The sequence below is a fragment of the Penaeus vannamei genome, chromosome 15, assembly GCF_042767895.1.
Source record: "Penaeus vannamei isolate JL-2024 chromosome 15, ASM4276789v1, whole genome shotgun sequence".
Taxonomy (NCBI): Eukaryota; Metazoa; Arthropoda; class Malacostraca; order Decapoda; family Penaeidae; genus Penaeus; species Penaeus vannamei.
Genome location: NC_091563.1, coordinates 41,433,636 through 41,458,635, shown reverse-complemented (window position 1 = coordinate 41,458,635; position 25,000 = coordinate 41,433,636). Strand labels below are relative to the sequence as shown.

At 34.3% G+C, this 25,000-nt stretch overlaps 3 protein-coding genes across 10 annotated transcripts in view; 2 read left to right on the top strand and 1 right to left on the bottom strand.

Annotated features, from left to right (window-relative positions):
* vap (RAS p21 protein activator vap) overlaps nt 1-9,613 on the top strand; it is a 25,383-nt gene extending 15,770 nt beyond the window's left edge. Inside the window, exons 14-19 of the mRNA XM_027374719.2 lie at nt 187-391; nt 1,378-1,493; nt 1,851-2,005; nt 2,319-2,485; nt 3,622-3,747; nt 4,087-9,613. Of these exons, the coding sequence (XP_027230520.2) occupies nt 187-391; nt 1,378-1,493; nt 1,851-2,005; nt 2,319-2,485; nt 3,622-3,747; nt 4,087-4,164 (847 nt within the window). The 3' untranslated portion in view covers nt 4,165-9,613. The remainder of the gene's footprint in view (nt 1-186; nt 392-1,377; nt 1,494-1,850; nt 2,006-2,318; nt 2,486-3,621; nt 3,748-4,086) is intronic.
* A 2,417-nt stretch (nt 9,614-12,030) lies between these two features.
* On the bottom strand, nt 12,031-18,325 carry LOC113822158 (hyaluronan mediated motility receptor). Of its 2 annotated transcripts, none has more exons than XM_027374692.2 (5): nt 18,271-18,325; nt 15,596-16,270; nt 15,142-15,288; nt 13,834-13,982; nt 12,031-13,454 (listed from the first exon to the last, which is right to left on the bottom strand). In XM_027374692.2, the coding sequence occupies exons 2-5, from the start codon at nt 16,121-16,123 to the stop codon at nt 12,797-12,799; spliced, it is 1,482 nt and encodes a 493-aa protein (XP_027230493.2). In that variant the 5' UTR covers nt 16,124-16,270; nt 18,271-18,325; the 3' UTR covers nt 12,031-12,796. The 2 variants fall into 2 exon arrangements, with proteins under 2 accessions (XP_027230493.2, XP_027230494.2); XM_027374693.2 differs by having other exon boundaries at nt 18,236-18,318.
* Nucleotides 18,326-18,518: 193 nt separating this feature from the next.
* The window catches only part of LOC113822159 (uro-adherence factor A), a 13,455-nt gene continuing 6,973 nt past the window's right edge, over nt 18,519-25,000 (top strand). For 3 of the 7 annotated variants that reach the window (XM_027374694.2, XM_070130844.1, XM_070130848.1), the window contains exons 1-6: nt 18,519-18,644; nt 20,012-20,098; nt 20,328-20,423; nt 20,789-21,115; nt 21,833-22,878; nt 23,651-25,000. The exon at nt 23,651-25,000 is cut by the window's right edge and continues 1,579 nt beyond it. In XM_027374694.2, coding sequence (XP_027230495.2) covers nt 20,054-20,098; nt 20,328-20,423; nt 20,789-21,115; nt 21,833-22,878; nt 23,651-25,000 — 2,864 coding nt within the window. In that variant the 5' untranslated portion in view covers nt 18,519-18,644; nt 20,012-20,053. Of the gene's footprint in view, nt 18,645-19,993; nt 20,099-20,327; nt 20,424-20,788; nt 21,116-21,832; nt 22,879-23,650 lie in introns of all 7 variants that reach the window. The other 4 variants (XM_027374695.2, XM_070130845.1, XM_070130846.1 and 1 more) reach the window with 3 other exon arrangements.

Here is a 25,000-nt window from a genome sequence, read left to right as displayed (position 1 = left end):
AACCTCTATGCCATTAATGGAGTAAATGGGAAATGCATATTTAAATTTATGTTTGTAGGGATCTGTATATTATGCTATGTGGAGTTCTTATATGTATAATTGAGTTAAGTCTTCAGTCATGATATAAGGTTAGCTGTTTCACTCTCCATCCCTGATTAACTGAGGAAAGTGATATACGTGATACAGGAATGAATGTCGTGAGCATGACCTCCTCCAGCGACTAACAGAGCACGAGATTGAGAGAGAACATGAGACTAGTACCCTATTCCGGGCTGCCTCTCTTACCACAACACTACTTGACCTCTATATGAAGTCAACATGCACAGAATTCCTGACAGAAGCCATCTCTGATACCATACATAGGATCTTAGAATCAAAGCAGTCATGTGAGGTAAGGAAATGTTGAAGTTATGGAAGATGTATTAGTGTTTAGCATATTTTATCTCTGTGTTGACTTGGGTATTTCATTTCTCAATTTGAAGTGAGCTCTCGTCTTGAATTTTAATTTATTATATGTTAGAGATTGATATAGCATTAATATTGGATGTGTATGATGATATGCAGGTAAGTCATTGCATATAGTAGATATATTTAATCAGCTTCATCTATGCTCAGTTGAGCCATCTGAGATTGAATGTCAAAGGTAAAAATATGCTAAAGTAAGTGGTGTCTAATTTTATGGGCTAGATGAAAACAGGTTGTTTTATGCCAGGATTCCAGTGGTAATGAAAGAAATTATGAATATAGAATGACCACTAAGCTATTAGGCAGAAATATAGGCAGTTTAAATACAGTATTTGTCACATAGTATAGTCTGTGAAGCTATCAAGCCAAAGAATGCTGCATAATGATTTGATGGTGAGAAGAGGAAAAATATAAAGGCATCCTTATAATGCTATAAGAAGTTATTGAAATTCAAGGGGATTTTCATTTTTAATAGGTTATCCGGAAACTATGGCTTCCATCTCTCTGCAGCTCAGAAACATAACAGTTTCAGAGCTGCAGTGCAAATGATACAGTGCATGTGTAATTTCTGGTTCTTTGTGTATCTCTCTAGTGTACCTTCATCTGTCAGGTGTTCACATAAGGATTTTGGACAGGTGATGCATAGAATAACAAATGATGAAGGGTATATATAACCAGAGTAAATATTTACTTAGATAATTTAGAAGACTAGTTCAGGCTCCAAAGAAAATTTTGAATTGATAGACAAACCAGTAACTGCTTAAATCACATTTAAAAAATGTTTTAACTGTGTGAAATTGAATATTCTGTTGATATTGTAACAGGCACCAAATACATTTAAAAATAAAACCTGGTATCATATCAATAAATATTTCCTACATTCTTTGCATATGTGATTTGACATACTTGCAGCTCAATCCTACAAAAATGGATAACCCAATGGATGCTTGTGCCAATGCTGAGTTCCTCCTGAAAGTTCTGGACGACATAACACAGAGTATCTTCTCGTCTGCTGCCGCATGTCCAATGTGAGTAGTTTGTTTACCTTTTGGCCAAGTTAAGATAGAAGTTGAAGGCTTTGAAATAAGATATGAAGGTTAGGTGAATTGGATTGGTGACATATTAGTAAAAAATAAATTTTCTGTAATTTTTCTGTTTATTTTTTATTACATATAAATATATATATATATATATATATATATATATATATATATATATATATATATATATATATATATATATATATATATAATGTATATGTTATACATACATACATACATACATACATATTGTAGAGAGTATTTCCATACAAGATGAATTATTTTCTTTTTGAATGTATGTTGTCATTTTGTTTATACATTGTTTATTTTGCTTTTTTATTTCAGGCCTTTGAGATATATCTGTGGGTGTTTACAACGTAAAGTTTCTGAAAAATGGCCACAAGATCGTTTGGTTAAAACAAGAGTAGTCTCAGGTTTCATATTCCTGCGATTAATATGTCCAGCTATCCTCAATCCTCGACAGTTTAACCTCCTGCAAGGTATGATGCGCTGGTGTGCTTCCAGTTTGCTTAATGGCTGGGGAAAGTTTACATGATTTTAGAAAATATACCTGCTTATACTAAGTCTATTATAATTGTTATACCTATGTTATACATAGCTAGTTTCTGACATATAGTTATTGTTTATTATTATATTAATTGATAGTTTGATTTTGGAAATGATTACCAGCGTGCAAGTGAGCAAACAGACATGCACACATGCATGTGCGCACGTGCACACACACAGAAATTAAAAGCCTCACTTGATATATCAGGGAAAGACCTTTCATTTCATAAAATATGATTATTTCAGAGCCTCCACACCCTGTAGCATCGAGGTCATTGATCATGATTGCGAAGTGCCTACAGAACTTGGCAAACCTGGTGGAGTTCGGAGGAAAAGAGCAGTACATGGAAGTTGTGAATCCTTTCATACTGAAAAATAAGGAACGTATGATCTGCTATTTGGACTCCTTATCGGTAAGTAGATATATGTAATTCAAGTGTCTGTACCTTAATTCAAAATCTTTATTTATATTGCTGCACAAACAGCTATTGACAGGAGGAGTATACAGCCACTGTCCTTTTTTTTATTATTAATTTTGTTAACATATATATGGCTACATAATATATATTTACAAAGGAATTATTCACTAGGTCTACCAGTTGTCACCTCTTCCATCACTTGAATATCTTTGAACATTTTTTTTTGTTTGTTTTTTTCGTAAATTCTTAACGCTGTTATTGTATAAAAGTTAACCGAGGATGGTAAAGATACATTCCATGTCTTGTGGCTTCACGAGAGCTGAATCACCAAGGAGTAAATTACTAGCCCTTGTTTACCTTGTTCATTAATTTTTGAAAAGATTTTTTAAATTTTTTATTTATTTATTTTATTTATTTATTTTTTTAAAGTGATATAATAGTACAATGGTATTATGATCATTAAAGTAATGATATTAATAGCACCAGAATGGACTCATTGGTGGTTAAGGGACCTGTCCCTGAAAATGCGTGCCTTGCTTTACTCATTTCATCATAAAAATATATCATTGGAAATAACTCAAGAATTGTATTTGCATAATGTAGAGTATATGATTGCGCTTCATCTTCCATATCATTTTAACCTTGCCTCTCCATATGGTGTGCAGGATCCCCCAAAAAGTTGGATTTTTTTTTTTTTTTTTTTTTTTTTCTTGTTTTCTTTCTCTTTTTTTTCTTCTTCTTTTCTTTTCTTTTCTTTGCTATATCCCAGCGGTCGTAATTTATCCATGATTTGCCCTAGCACTCCGATGCACTAGTGAAAGCAACATACCGTGTTTGAATCGCATAAAATTTTGACTGCTGGGATGTACCAAAGCTTGTGTAAACAAAATTCTGAGAGAAATCGTTGGGAATTTGGGTGCTTCCCAAAGTAACCATATCTCATATGGTTATAGACTCCAGATACAAGTGTTTAGGTGTCCAATGTTGTTTTTGAAATGCAGGAGCAGCTGGCCACAAATGGAGAGACAGGCAGTTTTTTTATTTGTAATATGTAAATATGTACAGTATAGCAAAACTTTATGTATCGTAAGGTGTCAATTTTTAAAAATCCTTTTACCTTATGTAACCAGAATGTTGGCGAGCGACCAGAAATAGAGGAACAACCAGTGAAGAGTGAGCCATCAAGGGATCTAGCACAGCTTCATCACATCTGCGTAACACACCTTGCAGAATTAACTACGAAAGCCAAAACACAGGTCAGTTCTTGGGGTTATTAATTTGAAGGAGACATTTCAGATCACAAAGGCAAAAAATGAGGAGGCCCTGCAAGACATTTTAAGCATAGTAGCAGCTTTTACTTTAAAGTATGATTATGTTAATATTTGCAAATAGATTCTCAAATATAATGCATGAAAAAACACAACAGTCCTTCTCACTGCCTACTTATCTTAAAGCCCTAAACATGGGTATACTCTCTTAACTCCTTTCCTGTTTTTGCTACTTCCTTTCCCTTCCCCAACTACCCCCTTTTTTCCCCAGAAAAATTAAGATTTGATTGATGAACCTGTTGCTAATTATATTGATTTAATTTTCAGGTAACTTTAAAGAAATTAGTTACTGTGACAGATATGCTGAAGAAACACAAAGAGAAATACCAGGAAATGATGAGGTGATCCCCGCCCCCACCTGGCCCTGCATAGAATTAATATGCCACAGTGCCTAGGTGTCCCAAGGCGTTGCTGGCCGGCTCCTGCTCTTCTTGTATGCCACAACGCATATGGGTCCTGAGCCATCATTGGACCACCCCTGGCCATGCAGTGTGTTATTGTGCCACAGTGCCTAGGTATCCTAAAATGCTGCTGGCCCCCTTCCTGTTCCACAAAGTGGTAGTGTGCCACAGTGCCTAGGTGGCTCAAGGCATAGCTTATACCTCTCCTGTTGTGCAAAGTATGTGGATTTTGACACAGAAGTGGTCTGAATCACTGCTGCTGCTGTCCTGGTTGATTTGTGTTTTTGCATCTCAGAAACCAGATGTTCCAAGGTGTTCTATCAATGCTTGGATATACTGAACCATTGTTGACTCCCTCACTCCAACTGGACATCAGTACTGGAGCCTAGACCATACAGAGCAGTTGTGGCTGAGGGTGGCAGAACAGTTGCCACAGTGGGATGTGTAATGTGGCCAAGACAACCTTTTAAGCTACAATTTCATTGTATATGATGTAAAAAAAACAAAACAAACAAGATAAATTTTGAAAATTTTGATTAGTATGATGTAAGTTTTGATATTTTACTCATACTGTGGGTGTGAATGATGTACAAGTGTTGTGGATGTGACTCCTAAACAGTTAGCGTGTTGTCGGAAGTACTGCATGTGGGTGCTAAACTTACAAGACTCACAGGATGTGAGTGTGATTGTAGGATAACTCTAAACAAGATTTACAACCAGTAAGTGGTATGTAATCTGTTTTGAGTTGCACCAATATAATCTACAACCAAATGATCTCACAAATTCCCACCAGTTGCCTGTATTTCTGATTCCATATTTCTTGCTGTTAAAAATGAGTGGATATTACTACTATGTGGTTCAGGTGATAGTAGAAATGGCCTCCATGTGACCTCATTGTAAATATGACCTTTATGTGGATTTACCAGAGGTAGCCTTTGCTATCATCATGCCCATTTAAAATCATACATAGCTGCTATTTCCTCTAGGGTATGTGAGACATGATTGGTTAATATATACTGGACCATGGTTGGCCTGACTTCCATAGCTATGTAAGGGTTTCTTTGATAACCATGTCAGTAGGCTCATGTTAGCCACTATCTGTGGCCAAGTCATGAGTTAACCCTTCCATTCTAAGGATTTACCCTTGTGAAAAAGAGTCCAGTGTGGAAAGTCATGTACCATTAATGCTATGATATGGAGTAGTAGTATCATAACTTAAGTCATCCTGGGGATGGGTATAATAAACAATTCTGTAAGAATGTCAGTCAGTTTTCTGATCATGAGGTTTGTTTCCTTTGACTGGAAAGGATTAACATATAATTTGTGGTAGTGGTTATTTTATTTATGATTTTTTTTTCCTTTTTTTTCAGTCTGAAGAAATATTTTGATCTTTATATCTAATGCTGCTTTTATCATCCATGTCTCAAATCTTCTGAGTGTGAAAAGAAATATTAATGAAAAGCATGGAATATTACCAATGAAGCTTAATTATGTCAGTATAATGAAGTCTGAATGCCATATTTTGTAAAAGACTGCAGACTTAATGAGCTGTAATGGTCTTTAGAATTTACAGTATATACAGAGTGCAGTGTCAGTTGATAAATATATTCAGCTAGTGGCAGTTTACAAGATAGTAATTTGGAAAGTATATGCATGGAGTGACCCTTCTCGAGGGGAAAGTTGAAAAGAATACATTAATACTAAGTGAAACTTTAAAACTAAATTTTGAATTGCATGAAAAATCTCCAAATCTCCATTATATTTGGAAGGCAAGGAGTGTTTTCAGTTTATGACTTTAGATGGTTCAGCAAAAAATTCAGATTTTTTTGTATAGCTAATGGTGCTAACTGGATAGTTGGGTTCTTCCACTGTTTCCTTATGTCAGGTACCATTGAAAAGATGTGCCATGTATCTTATGTTGTGTACAGTTGGTGGAGCTGAAGATGCTGGACGAGTGCTGTTGCTTTGTGTTGCTAGTATACTGTGCTGGTCTGCTGGATGGTCCTTATTGTTACTATTTTATACTGTTCTGCTGGACAAAACTGCTGACCTGCTCTATAATCAGTATGCTGTGTACTGCTTTGTTGGATGGTCAGTATACTGTTCCTTTTTTTTTTTTTTTTTTTTTTTTTTTTTTTTTTTTTATAGATGGTGAGCATACTTATTTGTTGATCTGTATGGTCTGTATATTGTACCAATTTGTTGATCAGTATGTATGCTGCATTATTCAGTGAATGATCAGTATACTGATATTTTATAAGATGGCCAGTATACTGTTCTGTTCTGTTTGATGTCAGTATGCTATACCTTTCTTTTGAAAAATCAGTGTAGTTTAAAATGGTCAGTATACTGCTCTGTTTTGTAGTTGTCAGTAAAAATATTCTTTTCTCATGATCATTATATTTTGTTCTTCTCTTTAATGATCTATATGCTTTTCTTTTCATTTATATTGTCATTATATTGCACTGTTTTTATAATAGACAGTATAATATTCTGCTTTGTTAACAAGGTGTTCAGTATATTGGTCCAAGAACTTACAACTTGCTACACAACTTTTATTCATATTATAGATGACTATATATATAGATATAGATATATGTGAATGCCTTGTCTAGTCCAGGCCAAGAGTCCTCAAGAGAAATATATATAAATTGCGTATCCCAGTGGCCACAATCTGTAAGTGATTTCAAGTTACTTAAAGGCTAATTTTATAAATCCGGCATCTGGGATGTGTAAGAGACCTTTTGGGATAGATTATGCTAGGATTCATTGTTTATATAATAGAAGGAAATGGATGATAGTATGGACCAAGTCCACAATTTGCTGTGCAGATTAAAGCAATGAATAGAGCCTTTGGTTAAACAGGAAGACATTAGTGGGAGATGTAAACAAAGATCATTGCTCAAGTCTTTGCAGTTTAAAGATCTATTGAAATGATGTTGAGAATAGTCAGGGGTGGTCTGGATAAAGAAACAGAGGCTCTGGTTATTTATTTATTTATTTTTGTGTCAAACCAATTTACTGCTTTATTAAAACTATGATACATAATTCATATAATAATCATTACAGCAGACCAATGAAATCAGTTGATAACCAGAAGGTGTGATAAAATATTTTTATGTGATGGTATTTGAAAAGGTCACCAAATGTGAGAAATATGTGGTATATTTTTAAGTTTTATGATTTGCACTCTAGCAGAAAGAAATTGTTCAAATCCAATGATTGGAATAGGATTAGTTTCTTCATTTTCTATGAACATGACATTTGAATCAAGTATTAAAATTTAATAGATTGAACTAAGTATTGTACAGTGATGGAAGATGTACAATAGCCATCCTAAAAAAGCACAAGGACATTGATTATTTTTAGTATCGAAAGTTGATGTTATCATAGTAAACCATTGTAAAAGATAAGAGAAAGAAAATAATTGTCTCTTGCGTGAAATGGTAAATTCTGGTAAGCACTGAGTTCCAGAAATCAATAAAACAGTTTTATACTTTTTCATCAAAAGCATGAAAGTACTGTGTATAAGCATGTGTCATATTCTATAACCCAAATCTTGTTTTGAGTGGAGGTGTGTGATTGCCTTAATATCTAAAAGTTAATTGAATATTCCCAGCCAAACAAAATGGTATGATGTGTAAAGATTTGAAATTATATTCATAATACAAATGAACAAGCATTCCATAATTCTCAGAAAGGTTGACTTACCTGGTGAGTTAGTGGGCTGTAATGACTCTTTAAAAGTGATTATAATTATACCAGTGATTAATAACTGATTGCTGATTTATGGATACAGAAAACAGTAAAACAAGTTAGGCTGATCATTAGTATTGGTACTTAACCATCACCATGATATGGATAACCTTAAAATAAAAAAAAAACATATATCCAGTGTGGCAGATATTTCATTCTTACAAGCTTAATCTTTTGGCCTATATTTTTCTCAGATAATATTGCTGTTGACTTGACACTAAATCTTTTTTGATAACAGTATTAGCAAAGTTTATAGGAGAGTGATGAAAACTACTGTACCCTTTATTCAGTAGACAATGTTCATATTCAAAGATAGCTTTTTTGTATTGTTTGTATAGGATACTTTTTATTATAGTTATTTGTGTGGTCAAAATTATAACATTTTGTAATGTGAAAGTAAACTAGGAGGATCCATAGAGAGATATTTAGGGAATGTAATAAATCTCATGTCTGTAACACACTGCCAATAATGTGCTTCTGTTCTTGCTCTTATTTTATGAAATGTTATTTTATTTGACTTGTTATAACTGTTTATTGTGCCCATATTTTTATATGCTGAATTTTGAGTTTTACTTTTTAGCTTTTTTGAACATGTTACAGTAAAATTCATTATTCAAGATCTTAATATTCTGAAATGATAATTGCTTGCTATGCTTTCATGCCATATTTAACATTACAGGTGTGAAGGTTTTCAAAAGAAAAAGCTCGAGAATATCTGTTTAGCAAAGTGCCATGGGTCTTTTATTCATGCAAGAAGTGTATGACACAAAGCATGAACTTTATTTTGGAAGTAATCAGATTATAATGGTAATAACAAAAATAAAAATATTGATGTGGGGATATCTAAATTAACACTACTATATCATGGTTTGCTCAGCCTGACAATAGGACCAAGATTAATTTATGGTTATACAACAAGCCAACTTTATATGTAAGTTTTAATAAGAATATTTCCTTTTTTTAATTGGGAATTTATAGTCCAATATTTATTTACTTTAGTAAAACAGATAAAGTCATGCTCATGGTTTACAGCAACTGAGCCATATTGATGTAAAATACATGATTAAAGTATGTGATAGAAATAGCTGTTAAGTAGAAAACTGGATTATTTATGAATATTCAGTTAGGTTATTTTCAACTATTCACAAAATATGCAGTGGAGGAAAGATTACGTAACATGAGACTGGCATGTATAATGTAGCAGACAGTATTTACTGTACCACCAGATAAAGGGTGTTCATTCAGTAATTCTTGGCATAGGGCCAGGCTCTCAATTGGCAACTTGAAACACACATTCTGTAAGTACGTTTTGTGTACAAATTTTTGAAGTTATACTTTTTGAGGTTATAGCTCAGTATATGTGAGCTGTCTTCTCCAACCCTCTGCTGAGTTTGTGCCATTTAATCACAGAGAAAATTGTAATCAGTTGCTGAGCCAAATTGACAGGTAACGTTTGTTTGGTTCTATTGTGTAGCACAATAAGAGTTCTTTGTTACTATTTACTGCTCCTGATTATGTTGATCTAGGTTCTATAGGTAAAATATTTTTGTGAATTTATAGAATGTAAAAAATCATTTCAGTCATTTGTTATTGTTTATACAATGATGCTTTAACAATATGATATTAGAGTGTTTTGAGCTTTTATTTTATTTATAACCTTTGAATATCACCGTAGAAAAGAATCCATCAGATTCTGAGATTCTTAAACAAGAAAAATATTTATTGCCTTACAAAGATATCTGAAACTATATGGTAAGCTTAACATTTTGAAGTATTTTGTGCATATGTCAGCTTGAACAAATAGCAGTTATATTGAATTTCAAATGTGCTCAACCAAAACTATTTTTTCCCTTCCATTTAGCCACAAACCACTATTTTTCCTGTAATTATGTCAGTCCCCCCCCACCCCACCCCCCAAAAAAAAATCATACAGGGGCATATGTACAAGAGAAAGTGCTATATCATCAGTTTTAAATATCAGTAAATCAAAATACAGATAACTTCAATCCACATCTAACAGAACATTTGATTTGGTTTTGGGGAGAGCGTCAGAAAAGCACCATCTGAAAATTCATCACCTTGGTAAAAACTGAATGTGGTGAAAATCATAAATGAAGAAAAAGAAATGAGAAATAAAATGAAAAGCCAATGATATCTTCAACAAAATTGTATATTCATAGAAAACAAGAGATAATTTTTCAAGGAAATAATACTATTCTAATATTTCTTAGACACATTACTTCCACCCCCCGTACCCCACTTTTAGCAGGCTTTATTCTATTCTAACCCACAAAATCTATACCTTTATCAGTTTTATTGGCTATGAATTGTGTTGTTATTATTGTACAAAAAAAGCAGATCCCCATGGAAAAGCAATACAAGAATACCAACAGTTAGATGTTATGTCTTCAAGGGTTTTTAAAACTAGGTGGAATCGGTTGTTGAGACTTGCTTGTTGCTTCATCGATTTGCATGAAATAAAAAGCTGAAATTGTCCATAGCCATATGATTAGCTTTTGGCATTGGCTGTGCATGCGATTGCCTAAGGTGCCACCACTTGGAAGGGGGATCATCAAAAAGGAAAAAATACAATAATAAATGTAATCAAAAATGATTGCAGACTGGTACCCCTGCCCATCCAACATTTTCTACAGTGAGATACCATCATTGCCATTATCAGGTATATATATATATATATATACTATGTGGGTATAGTTTAGGGGGTGCCAAATCTTCATCTCCCTTCGGATGCCAAATTGGCTAGAGCCACCAATGCCTAGTCAATGAATATGGGATGATTATGCATGGCTAAAAGACTTACTGTACATTTTTATTTCACATACTGTACTAAAAGAGTAAAACAGTTATACCATTTACCATTTTGCTTGCAATGGACCTAGCACAAGCCTTAAACACTGCAAACGAAAGGTTAGATCCACTTACCTACAGAACTGAATAAATGATAACTTCATGAAGTGCAACAAGGAAAATGACAGTTGCCAGTATATGATAAAAATACAGATGAGGTTGAAGTAGTGAAGCTATGATAAATGGCCAAATATGAAAATTTATCCTAGAGATTCCATTTCTTAAATATGACAAGATTATACATACCTTACATATGACTGCAAGCTGTGACACTCATTAATGGATGCATACAATAAAATTTTATGAAAATACATTCCTTTGTATTCCTGTAATTAGCAAGCATGCAGACCACAACAGAATATAAGTACACCAAGTATGACAGTGACCAACAAGGAATCTCTTTACCAAATATTGGATAAATAACAAGAACCAACCCATAACAAGCTGACAAAATATATCTATAACAGCCTAAAGCATCTTGCACCTGAGATGACAATCAATTCTAGCCTATGAGAAACAGATAGTATTACTAATATTCAGACTACAGTAATCCACACACTCTAAATGTTAAAATGATGCCTGCTTTGTTTAATATTGTTTAAGACAAAGTATTCATTTGGATATTAATAGTTGAGTCAATTAAATTACAAGCAGTTCAAGGAACCCGACCTAGCTATTGTTTAAAGGTTGCCATATATCATTCCCTTTATCCATTGAAATACAGGTTGGTTAATCTTTGCATCTTGAACTACAGGCCACTTGATTTTGGTGTATTAAGCTACAGGTGACTCCTTTGTTCTGCAGAATTATTATTGTTAACCTTGGGTCTCCTGAATTATGGCTAGGTCAACTGTAGCCTATGCAACTAAAGGTGCCTTAACTTTAATGATCCAAATTTACGCTATTGCTGGCTCAACTTTAGTCTATTGAACTGGCCCAGTATATTTATAGTTCTATTCATATTATTAACCTTATATTGCCAGTATTTATTAGGTACATAAAAAGGTTTACAAAGTCTTATTATATAACCATTTGCATCTAATTTCTATCTCTAACTTCTGTAGTAAAGTAAAAAAATTGTATCATTCTGTACTCTTGAAATAGAGGAATATCTAATAATATTTTCATTGCACAACACTTTATCCTACAGCTATAATAATCATAATCAAGGGTATAAACAACTGTAGCCACTGAATATATATTTATTTCCCATTACATAAGGAATTAAACATGTATATATAAAAAAGTAATACAAGATTTCTTTTTATAAAAGTCTACATGAGATGACATCCAAAAAACATGTATTATCTATAACTTAATAATAATCATCTTGCTAAGTCTACTGTAAATTGCACAATATAATTTCATCATCATTAATATCATGTAAATCTTTGCCTGACTTACCTTTCATGCACTGGACATCTATATACTTAGTCACCATTACCACAAGTCATACTTTTCTACTTTAACAGCAAAGGCTGACAAATCAATATAACTGGATGGAGGATATCACCAACTTATATTTAATTTTGTTTTATCTGATGACTCAGAGTAATATAGTGACTAGACTAACTGCTTATAGAAATATAAATGCATTACTTTCTGAGAAATTATTAAAGAGTAATACAGAAACACATTGTTCTATATGTATGTATTCAATATATACACATTATATCATACATGCATATGCTTACAAGCATAAATATAAGCCCACACCTCATGCTTACTCTTACACTCATACACTTACAAGACACGGGGCATAATTCACTGATAAAATTCCCATCCCTACACAATCTAGATATCACATAAAATCCACCTGGAACTTTATAAAAAGTTGCTGCTAACAGTTACCGAGCTGGCATAACAGTGAGTGGCTATCATATCACCTGTTACTTATATTACTATTTAATGACACTTACACATAACCTGCAGCATAAAGAATAACATCAAGGTTAACCGTTTGAAAACAATTTTGACAGAATAGCTGCAAATGACATCCCTATACCTGCTCCAACTGCCATAAATGTAAAAATCTGATAGTAGCTATACTCAACAACATATATTTCTGATTTTCCATGAAAGGACTTTGCGGGCTCTTCATCTAGTAACAGTGATTCCCCTCCATTATTTTCTGATGACAGAAATACCTTAGCAAATACTGACTCTAACTGAGAGTTTATCTGTTTGGAAAGAAGCCTCCTTTCTTCATGCAAAAGAGAGGCAACATTACCTGTAATGGTTTTTTCTTCAGCTTTAATTAATTCAGACATGCTCTTTTTCAGTGACCCTACAGCTTTTATCAACTTATCTATGTCTTTTTTAGCACTGCCCACTGAATTTGTTAAAAGAGCCAGTTCATCTTTAAATGCCTTTTGGGATACATGAGAATCTACTGTCTTGGGTTGAGTACTACTATTGGCTAACATACTAGTAGTACTCAGTTTTTCTGAGATGCTATTTATAACATCACTATGCATCTGAGCATACCCAGCCATCAATTGCTTGCTGTTGGTGGTCACATGCTCCTTCACTTCTCGGATTCTCACCCAGTTATTGATGGATGTGATGATCGATGCAAGAGCTGCTGACACCAATGATGCAATAATTGACCTGGGTGGATAAAGGGAAAAAAATATATATATCTGCTACATCCCATAAATATGTAAAATTCTAATCATTAATAAACAGAAACATCAGACACAGCTCATAAAATTTATATCTAATATACAAAAGCTGTCAGATTTCTCTCTGTACTAGCAGATGACCAGATAGGCTGAAACTATAAAATGAAATCACAGAAAACAACCAAACAGACAACATACATGATTTATTATACAAAACAAGTGCACTCTAAAACTTATCAACTCATACACTGATAAAATCCTAACAGTGATCATTCATAAACACATATTTCCACACCTTGCACAAATAGGAACAAGCTTCCTAACACATAACAGTAAACATGAAGGAGACAATAGGTTTTGCTTACCAATATTTGCTCTGTTCTGCCTGAAACCGTTCTCTTTCATGACAGTCACGGATAGCAGCTGAAAGCTGGCTGAAGGTATCTCGTTCCAAACGCTCACATATTTGAAATTCCCCACGTAGTGTCTTCAATTTTACATTCATCTCTCTTGCCTGTGTGATAAATACTATTTAAGCGATTTACTACTATGAGTAAAATCTGCCTTTATAATAACAAAGTGAAATCAAGAATGAGATGCTAATGGGTGTATTATAAAGTACACTTTTGAATGGCAAGAAGCACACAAAAAAATTCTGGAGAATGAAAATTCAGGAAGAGAGTGAAATTTAGCTTGGAAATAAATGGGATGCACTAGGCTACTAATAATGTGGCAAAAACTTGAGAACTAAACCAAATGATTGGGAAAAAAGTTTGATGCGTTGCCAAGACACATCATATGTGTTAACTACTGGGATACACAATACTGTTATACCCTAATGGGAAAACCATAGATTATAATTCTGAGGGCTGATTAGTTAGTGATATGACAGAGGTATCACCAGTTTATCTTGTTAAATCAGTATTAACTTGTATTTATTGGCAAAAAATTACCGATATTCCAAAAACCACATAAAACATCTACAAACATGACACAACTTCTGAAATGTTCAAAATAATCACTCTAATGGCTGTGGAATGCAACGATGCACAAGTCTAACCCACCATAACTCAACTCTTTTGTATTAAGGCTCTGGTTCATCTTCAAACATTTTTGGCCTGAAATTAAACATTCCTTTCTTGAAATCTCAGGGGAAATTACACAGCAACACATAGGGAGGGGGAGGGGGGAGACATTAGTTGAGTTGGAAACTATCAATGGACGAACATACACTGCCCTTTTTTCTGCCACTTGTTCTTGTAAATATCTACTTCACAAAGCTGATTTTGTACAAAAAAATACAATGAAACAACCACCTGTTTGATTGATTTTGAAATTTGAGAAAATGCTGAACTTCTCTAGGTGAATGAATAATCACCCTCACAATTCCTAACATATGAAGTCCTGGGAAATATATCAGGAATAGGCATGTAGCAAGACAGATTTAGTGACTTTATGATATACCAACATTACATAATTGAAACTACGCACAGCCCATATGCCATAAGGGTCAGGCAAAAATTATGGCCATAAAACATCTTCCAGTAATGGTAAAAATAAATGACATCAACATGTAGAGTGTTCCTCCACACATACAAGGACAACTAGGATAAGAACTAATCAGCAATACATCACCTTAACCCATTGCAGGTGGATGGCATAAAAGATAATACCTCGTCAAACAGTGTGTAATGCTCATCTGAATAGAGCTCCGTCTTAGTAATACGTTGCTGATTGATGATGAGGTTCTCCTGAAGTTTCTCTATTTCAACTTGAAATTCCCTTCTTTTGCTCTGTGTCTCCAGTAGATTCTCTGATAACTGGTGAAAAAATATCCAAATAGAAATATCAAGGTAAAGACATATACAGTATATAATTTTCTTTATTTCTCTCTCATGGAGCTGTACTTATTGAATTGAAAAAAATAAAATAAAATAATAATAATAAATAAATAAATAAATAATAATTCATATATAAGTATATAAAATTTACATTACAGAGGGTCATAGATGGAGCAATAAATTGTGTTCAAAGACTATCATAACCCAAATTACAGAATAAGTGCTGATATAACGTCAAACAACAAATTTCAGATATGTAGAACTTTTATAATAAAATGTTACCTACCTCAGTGACTTTGACCTGAGCTTTTTTAAGATCAGTAATTCCAACGAAATCTTGATAATTCTCATACCAGCGGTTAAATGTATCTTTCCATTTTTCTCCCTCCTTTCTTTCTATTTTTGACATCAATAAAGCCTTGTTTGTTTCCATCTTCTGTTTTAAATTGTCTCCATATGATTGAAATTGATTTCCCTTTTCATAGATGAGGCTGAAAACTTTCTCAAACTTAAATTTGTTGTTATCTACATCTTCCTTTCTCACCACATTGGCATCTGAGCTGCGTACATCTTTCTTTGGATCTTGTGAATCAGGAGGCTGTCCAGAGGTAGACATACAACGCACGTTTGTCCCATTGAGCTCAGTACCTTTCCATGTGGGATTAATGACTAAGTAAGAGTTGCTTACAAGAAATTGCTGTCTTGAGAAAGTGCCATACCTCACAACTGTATTTTGCAAAGAGAGATTTAAGTTTTGCAAATTAGAGGAGCAGCTACACGGCCAGGACCTTCTTGATATTGCAATTCGATGCATTTTCTATTTGAATGTGGTGATCTACCACTCTCAGTAATGTAAAAAAAACTGCTTTTCCTTTGTTTTGTTTTTTTCCTTTCAAGTTAGCAGCATTTTATGAATAAAAATCACAGCTTTTATCCCAGTAGCTGGTAGTAGTTATTTTAGCTGAAAAAAGTGAATTTGATTAATTCAGTGCCTATATATAAAATGATCTAAGCAATTTTATAATTCTGTTTTATCATCTTACTCAAAATATCCGGATCTATTGCTCACTCGTTATTGTTAGTGTGTTTCCTTTCATAAATAATATTAACATTAATAAGCCCTAAAATTGAGATTAGACACTTACTAAATAAGATTCGTTAACAAACCACTATCAAGATGAAAATCAGGAATCCCAAATAGTACCAGAAATTGAGAGACATTACTTTTCTCTCTCTCTCTCTCTCTCTTTCTCTCTGTTTCTCTCTCATATTTTAGAAAATGAAAGGTCTTTCCCTGATATATCGAGTGAGGCTTTTAATTTCTTTAGCAGAAAATCAAGAGAAATTACCAGTCTGATCACTAATTGTGAAGTGTGTGTGTGTGTGTGTGTGTGTGTGTGTGTGTGTGTGTGTGTGTGTGTGTGTGTGTGTGTGTGTGTGTGTGTGTGTGTGTGTGTGTGTGTGTGTGTGTGTGTGTGTGTGTGTGTGTGTGTGTGTGTGTGTGTGTGTGTGTGTGTGTGTGTGTGTGTGTGTGTGTGTGTGTTTGTGAGTTTGTGTGTTTGTGTGTGTTTGTGTGTGTTTGTGTGTTTGTGTGTGTGTGTGTGTATGTATGTATTTATATATGTATTCATATATGTGTATATGTATATATATATATATATATATATATATATATATATATATATATATATATATATATATATATGTTTATATATATATATATATGTTTATATATGTAAATATTTAAATACATACATACATATACATATATATATATATATATATATATATATATATATATATGTATATACGTTTATATATATATAAATACATATATATACATATCTATATCCATATATATATATATATGTATATATATGTTTATATATGTGTATATATGTTTATATATACATATACATATATATATATACATAAATATATATATATATATATATATATATATATATATATATATATATATATATATATATATATATATATATACTTATACACAAATACATACATATATACATATATATATAAATAAAGAAAATGAAAAAAGTAAATTTATATATTTTTATATGTATACATATATACATATATATAAATATATACATATATACATATATATATATATATATATATATATATATATATATATATATATATATATATATATATATATAAATATATGCATACACATATTTATATACACACACACACATGTATATATATATATATATATATATATATATATATATATATATATATATATATATATATATATATATATATATATATATATACATCACAAATAACTATACTACCTTGGGTTTGTGCACATTTTAATATTGATATGGAATCAATTTTATACTTATTCCTTTACTATGGGTATCATTATGGAAAACATCCATGTTGCAAGTTATATAATAACTTACAGGGCACAATGCTTTTAAAAAATCAGAATAAAGTACATGATTTGAAAATCAAAATGAAGTAGAAGACTATATAATGCAATGGAAGTGTTGTCTTACTTATATGATACTTATAGCCTTACTTATATGATACTTATAGCCACTTTATAAAGTTTTCAATTATTATTTTACAGAACTGGTTTTTCATATTTAAGAGAAAAAATTTTTATTTTTTAATATATACTATTCCTTTAACTTGCCATCTAATAACAGATTCAAGTATGTTGAATCCTGAAATATCCATGGGATTCTCATATGAAAATAACACTGCTTATCATAATACTACCGATAAGAATACTAAAAAACACCCATAACATAGAGACACTAATAATACCCAGACTAAACTGTGTGGATAAGAGAATATTCACTACTGCAAAATGTATATTGATAACAAATTAGTTATCAATTACCAGCAGAAACGGTAAAATTCTCTGTTCAACATTTATGCGTACCCTAAAAACAAAGCTAGAAAGAATTTCATATGTACCCAAGAAGAGAGCGGCCAGTCACCACAACACAACCCACTCTGCGCTTATCGCCGCTCTTTTAATGTTTATTTACCTTTTCATTCATTGATTAGACTGCGCGATTAAAACATTCTACGCAATCTTCACACTATTATAACGTCTCACGTAATTGGTCAAAGTGTATGAATTTTAGCCAATGAAAATTAGTATTTGATTATCTTCTATCTGATTGGCTGTTAGATTTCTGCTTCGTCCAATGGCAGGAGAGGTTTCGTAAGGGAGAGAGATTCATTCTCGGAGGAAGACACTCACCCGTCATTAAATGTTTGACAGACGACGAAAGTGTGTATATGGAGTGTTGTGTTAAGTCCAGCAGTTTATTGCAATGGTTAAGGTGGGTTTGCTTTCTCTGGGAATATGTCCTGTGTTAAGGGAGGGACGATAGTACAGACATAACATCTGACTAGACAGGTCAATGCCCATTTTTTACCTCTTGTGTCTGGAGGACTTTTGACATTCAGTTACGGTAGTAAACAAAATGTTATTGAATTCCCTGTGCAATTCATATGTTTAAAACAGGGAGGAAACATCGATTTATACATTTGAAATATTTTATTTGTGAAAAACTATGCTTGTTTTTTTGATAAATGTTAAGAAAAACACGCACATTGACTTTCAAAACATTTTTTTTTTTCGTAGTTAGATTATCAGTTTTGTCCTAATCTACTTGAGTTATGATCTGATATGTGGCCGTCAAACTATTTGCTCCATTTTAGAATATATGTGGTATAGATTTGTTGGCCTTTGTCAGAGCACCACTTGGTGTGAGGCTAATGTTGGAAAGGAGGGTCTTCGAAACGTAGATAGATGTTTATTTAGTAGTTGACCCATTGTGAATATGTGTCACTATTATTATTCTAGAATAGGGCTGCCTTTTAGACTCATAAACTTTGGTACTGAATTTTGTTGGCTTATGTCAGTGTGCTGACTTGGTGAGATCATGATTGGCTTGTTATTAGTAGTAGCGCACACCTTAACACTTTGGTTGTGGATGGCATGATTTCATTCAATGTCTGTGGTGGTCCTAGTCGCAGATGACATTAGACTGTTATGTACCCTGCACCGTTGGCTCATTCGACATAAATCGTCTTTCTATAATAGTACCAACATTTGTTGGTGTTACTATTAAGCACAGGCACATAAATTGAAGGAAAGCATATACTTTAGAAAGAAAATGGTTATAAGTATAAATTAGTAGATGCCTAACGTTATATGAGAAGTGCTAAACGAGACAGGTGTAAACGAAAACTAGTGATGCATGCCTACAACTCACATTATTAGCCACTAGCTATTTTTAACTATTTAAGATCAACATGGTTAACAGTAAAGATATATATACAAACGGTTAGACCTTATCAGACTGGCAGAGAACCACTACTGTCTCTCTCTCTCTCTCTCTCTCTCTCTCTCTCTCTCTCTCTCTCTCTCTCTCTCTCTCTCTCTCTCTCTCTCTCTCTCTCTCTCTCTCTCACACACACGCACACGCACACGCACGCACGCACGCACGCACGCACGCACACACACACACACACACACACACACACACACACATACACACATACACACATACACACATACACACACATACACACACACACACACATACACACTGAAAACATGGACATACATATATACTACTTACTGTATTTTGAAAATTGCTGTCTTAGTTTTTATTTGTTACAGTTTGTTATCTCTCAGCAGGGCAAGCTATAAATTTGGAATGAGGAGACAGTAACATTCAGCATGTCTCTGATACGCATTCGTGGACGTACAATCCTTTCACCTATTGTAAGTATTTATTTAGCATCAGGTTGATGAGCATAATATCATGTATGACTCTGATATTTGCAGTCATGATTTCGGTATTCATATATTAGAAATGAACAGCAGAATTATTCCCTTTTTTAATTGGTTTAAAGTTCTTTAGATTTTACTGTCTTTCAGTACATATCTATATATATATATTGTATCATATGAAAGAAGACAAAGTAAAATTATATCACTTTGTAACTTACAGCTGAGTGAAAGTGAACGCTTGGAGGCCCGAGCTTTAAGAGAGCAAGCCATACATTCCCAGCAACAACGACAGAAAGATCACAGTCGCCAGAGTTCTGTAAGGACAATATGAAACAGATTATTAATTTTTTTTTATTGTTGATGGTGTTTGTATGGGCATTGTTTCAAAAGGAATCAAAGAAATTTCATTATGAATTCCTTTAACAAGTACAACAGTTATGTATTGCTAAAGTTTAATGGCTGGAACTATGAAATATCTATGAAATATATATATATATATATATATATATATATATATATATATATATATATATATATATATATATATATATATATATATTTTTTTTTTTTTTTTTTTTTTTTTTTTTTGTATATGTATGTGTGCGTGTATGTATCACTTATATTGGGTAACAAATAAGAAATAATCTCTATCAAGTCATAAAGGAATATAAACTTTCACAGCGTCAAGATAGCCACATTCCCGAAACAGAACGAATCTCGAATGAAGGCCGGACCTCCAGTGCCACACGAAGGTCTGTCCTATCCACCCCGAAGAGTCAGCGTACCAATGGAGGAACGTCATCTTCGTCAGCACCAAGTAGCGGAGGAGAGGTTCTCACAGGCCCGGAAGATTCCCCGAGTGCAGCCAATGTGTCGGTTCAGACAGAATCCTCTATGTCACTTACTGCCAGCACGGACCTTCGTTCTTACCTCAACACCTCCCTTGACACCTCTCTTGACACCTCCACTAGTGCCTCCTTTAACACCAGGCAACAATCGTCTTCAATGGTCAGTGGGACATCCCCAGTTTGCAACACCTCTTGTAATACATGTATATAAGTCTTAATGCAATGCTGCTGGAAACACTTAATGTTCACTGTAGTAGGGCTTTCTCGAGTGTATTTAAATATCGGTGGCTCCGCGAGTACAAAAATACCAAGGAGACAATTAATAGGCCTATGTGACCTCCCCTTTCCTTGAGGTTTTGAAGAAGAAAAAAATCCTAATGCTATTAATATCAATGATGTCATTATTATCATTAACAATATATAGTTTGTAGTGTTATTAACATCACTCATAACAATACTAGACGAATAATATTTTTAGAAATAATGCAAAAGGGTAACAAAGGTAAGATCAGTACATGCCTACTTGGTGAAGAAGCGCCTAGAGAGCCATTTATGTGTAAATGAAAATGATATATTAAACGCACAGTGGGCATGGCTTGTATGTGCATGCCGTCCCCGGCAGCATTGGGTTAACCTTTTAATTATTCCCCATGGATGACCAATCAGTGTTCTCTATCCCTTCTAGATACTTGTATGTTCTTGTGTATGACCATGACAGAATCATTTTTACTTTGTTGGATTAATGTTTATTGTGTTTTTTTTTTCTATATGTATGGGAAAGTATTTGTGATTTGCCTAAATACAAAATTATTCTGAGATGATTTACATATTATGTATAGATCAGGCAGTTTGATATTCTTTACTTCTGGAATTTCAGGCACAAGTAGACGAAGCTCTTCTGCTGAGTGTCTCTCCTGAGGTTGCAACAGATCTCATCTTAGGTCGAGTTCATCCATCCACAATATTACACCAATCAAATAAGGATATACGGACTATACAGGCAGACTCTCAGCGAACTGATACTGCCAGTGCCACACTCACTCAGGAACAGCAGTCGGCAGAGAAACAGCAGGTTCCTGAGGCCCATGACACAACTACTGCATCAGTAAGTCTCAGTCTTGCCTCCTTTTCTGAAGAAGGAGGAGATGGCTCTGAGGAAGGCCTGGAAGCATCTGAAGAAATATTAGAAGTATCTGAAGTAATGGATGGTTCAGAAGAAGACAGGGACTTGAGCTTGCCAAGCGAGGCCGAATCAGACTGGCACAGAGACGAAACTGACGATTCCCATACGCATTCTTCCCAGACCACATCACAGAAGAGTGGCTCAGGCTCAAGCTTTGATCTGCCAAGAGACCTTAGAGTCAGTGCACTGCGTGAAGGAAGGGAGTCCAGTAGGTCCATGCAGAGAGATTCTGGACGCAGTAGCAGTCACAGTGACTATCTAGATGACTACTTAGAACTTCTGACCAGCAGATCTAGCAGCAGCCTTGGTCTTCAGTCAGCTGGAGTATCTGTAGCCCCAAGCAAAATGGTCGCCCCTGTCACTACTTCATCTGCAACCCGGGGAGTCATAACTACCAGTTCTACAGACCATTCAGACCAAAGGAAGTCATCCGTGCGTAGGGACAACAATAATACGAGGGAAAAAACAAGAAGCACGGATAGTTCTGAGTCATTTGGAAATAAAGATGAAAGTGACTCTGGCAAAAGCATGAATAAAGAAGCACTTAAAGGAAAACTGATAGAAGACTTGAAAAACGATGGTAGAGACAAAAAGAAAGCAAGAGACAAAGATTGGCCTAGAGATAGACTGGAAGAACCTAGGTCATCCTCTGCGGCATCAGATCGTAAATCCAGCAAAAGAAGTCGTGAAAGGAGATTGTCGTATCAACATGGAGACCCGGCACGGAGTGTGGGGAGCAAGTGAGTTATTTTCATTTTTATTGCTTTTTATCAGTATTTCAGCTGCTCGGAATCTAGGAGCAACTTTACAGTTATTTTCAACTAAAGCATATTTCTTGCAGTATGGATGCAGCATACTGTAACTCACTCCATCCACTTGTTATAAAATTCATGGCTTTGGTACTTGGCCTTTTCAATGCATCCTATAGGTTTATATGTATGTACATTTGTGTGCTTATGTACATGTGTATATATATAGATTTGTATGAGAGTGGAGAGTGGAGAGTGGAGAGTGGAGAGTGGAGAGTGAGAGTGAGAGTGAGAGTGAGAGTGAGAGTGAGAGTGAGAGTGAGAGTGAGAGTGAGAGTGAGAGTGGAGAGTGGAGAGTGGAGAGTGGAGAGTGGAGAGTGGAGAGTGGAGAGTGGAGAGTGGAGAGTGGAGAGTGGAGAGTGGAGAGTGGAGAGTGGAGAGTGAGAGAGGGTTATTTAATTAATTAAGTATTATCTTTTCTGTATTCTGAAACTTGGCTACAAAGCTAAAGTACCAATTTCATCATCATATCACAAATGAGACTTAGTATTTTTTGACAATATGCAGGTCAATAGTAAATTTTCAATAAATCTTGGAAAAGTTGCATCTTTCCAATACAAATGAGTGTGGTGTGTATTCCAGTATTTTAATTATCTTATCTAATTTAGATAAGGTAAGTAAGAAACCAGAAGAAAACCTGATAATATACATATTTTTGTTTTTGAAATTTAAGTTTCATTCTATCTTTATTTATAACTTTCAGGTACTTGGATAGCTATCTTGGAAACTTAACTGACGATGCTTGGCTCCAGTATCCCACAAGCATAGGAAGTCGCCACATGGTGTTTCTAGATTCTGATGATTATATGCAGACTGTTCGACCACAACAGGTAAAGAGGAGTAGAGGGAAATCTCAGAGCAGCACTGACCACACTGAAAGTTCTGCCTCAGAAGACAGCAGACGTCAGGATTCCTCAACAACTTCATCCCATAGTCCACACTCAAATGTTAGTACCAGTATAAAGGAAGACGGATCAGAAATATCGCAAGGGAAGAAACGTGAGAGCAATATTCCTTGTCAACGTGAGTCAAAGCTCACAGCTGATGTAATGCACCCAGCAAAAGAAGTAAAAGCAAAAGATGCACAGGCCTTGCAAGAGCAAGATTCCACACATGTTTCAAAGACTAAACAAGATATAGAAAATAGTGAAACAGAAAAGAATGAGCAGAGATTGCCCACAACCTCCTCTCCACAGCAAGTTCAAGAAAAAATAGCCAAATATCCTGAGAGGGCTGAGAAGAAGGAGCATTCTCCTGAGGCGAATGATGGCCAGACAGACTTACAAGCCACCATCCCTGAGAAACAAAAGGAAGTTGACAATGTTGATGAAAATGTTAATATTGTGAAACCTAGGGATAACTTGTCTGATGTACCTGTGACTCTACATGAAAATGCTAATGCTTCATCAATTTCAAACAAAGGCAATGTTATATCCAGTGAATCTTTTGAGCGAGGGCCACAACAAAATGTAGAGGGAAGTTTTCTTGACAATAATTCTAATGTTGATAATGTGAAAAATCTAGAGAGTACTGTTCCAGCTTTTAAGATTGGAAATATAGTTGAAAGCACAGAGCGTGATGATAGTTCCTCTGATGAAAGTAGTGAAACTGAGCCAAGCACTATAGTGTATGTTGATGACTATCCATGTGAAGTAAGAAATTCCATGCAAAAGGAAATTGAAAAGCAAGGTGCTCATAATGGAGCTGAAACAGATAATATTATAGCATCTAAAGAAAAAGTTTCAGAGGAAGCAATGGCCCTTGCTGAATTTGAAAGATTGGAGCTTGTCCATGGTAGAAATGAAGGACAAGTAACAGGTAAAAGTGAAAATGGAACAGATAAACACAAGAAGGACAGCACTGATGTACCTTCAAGTTATTGTGAACCCTTATCAAAGAATATGGACATGGCCCATGATGTTCAAAAGGATAAGGATAATATGAAGGCAAAGGGAAGTGAAACTTTAGGTAAGTCTGACATCAAAGATGGCACTGTGCTGCAAACAGAGTCCACCAGTAATCTGTCTGAACAAGTTGTAATGCAAGTGGAGAA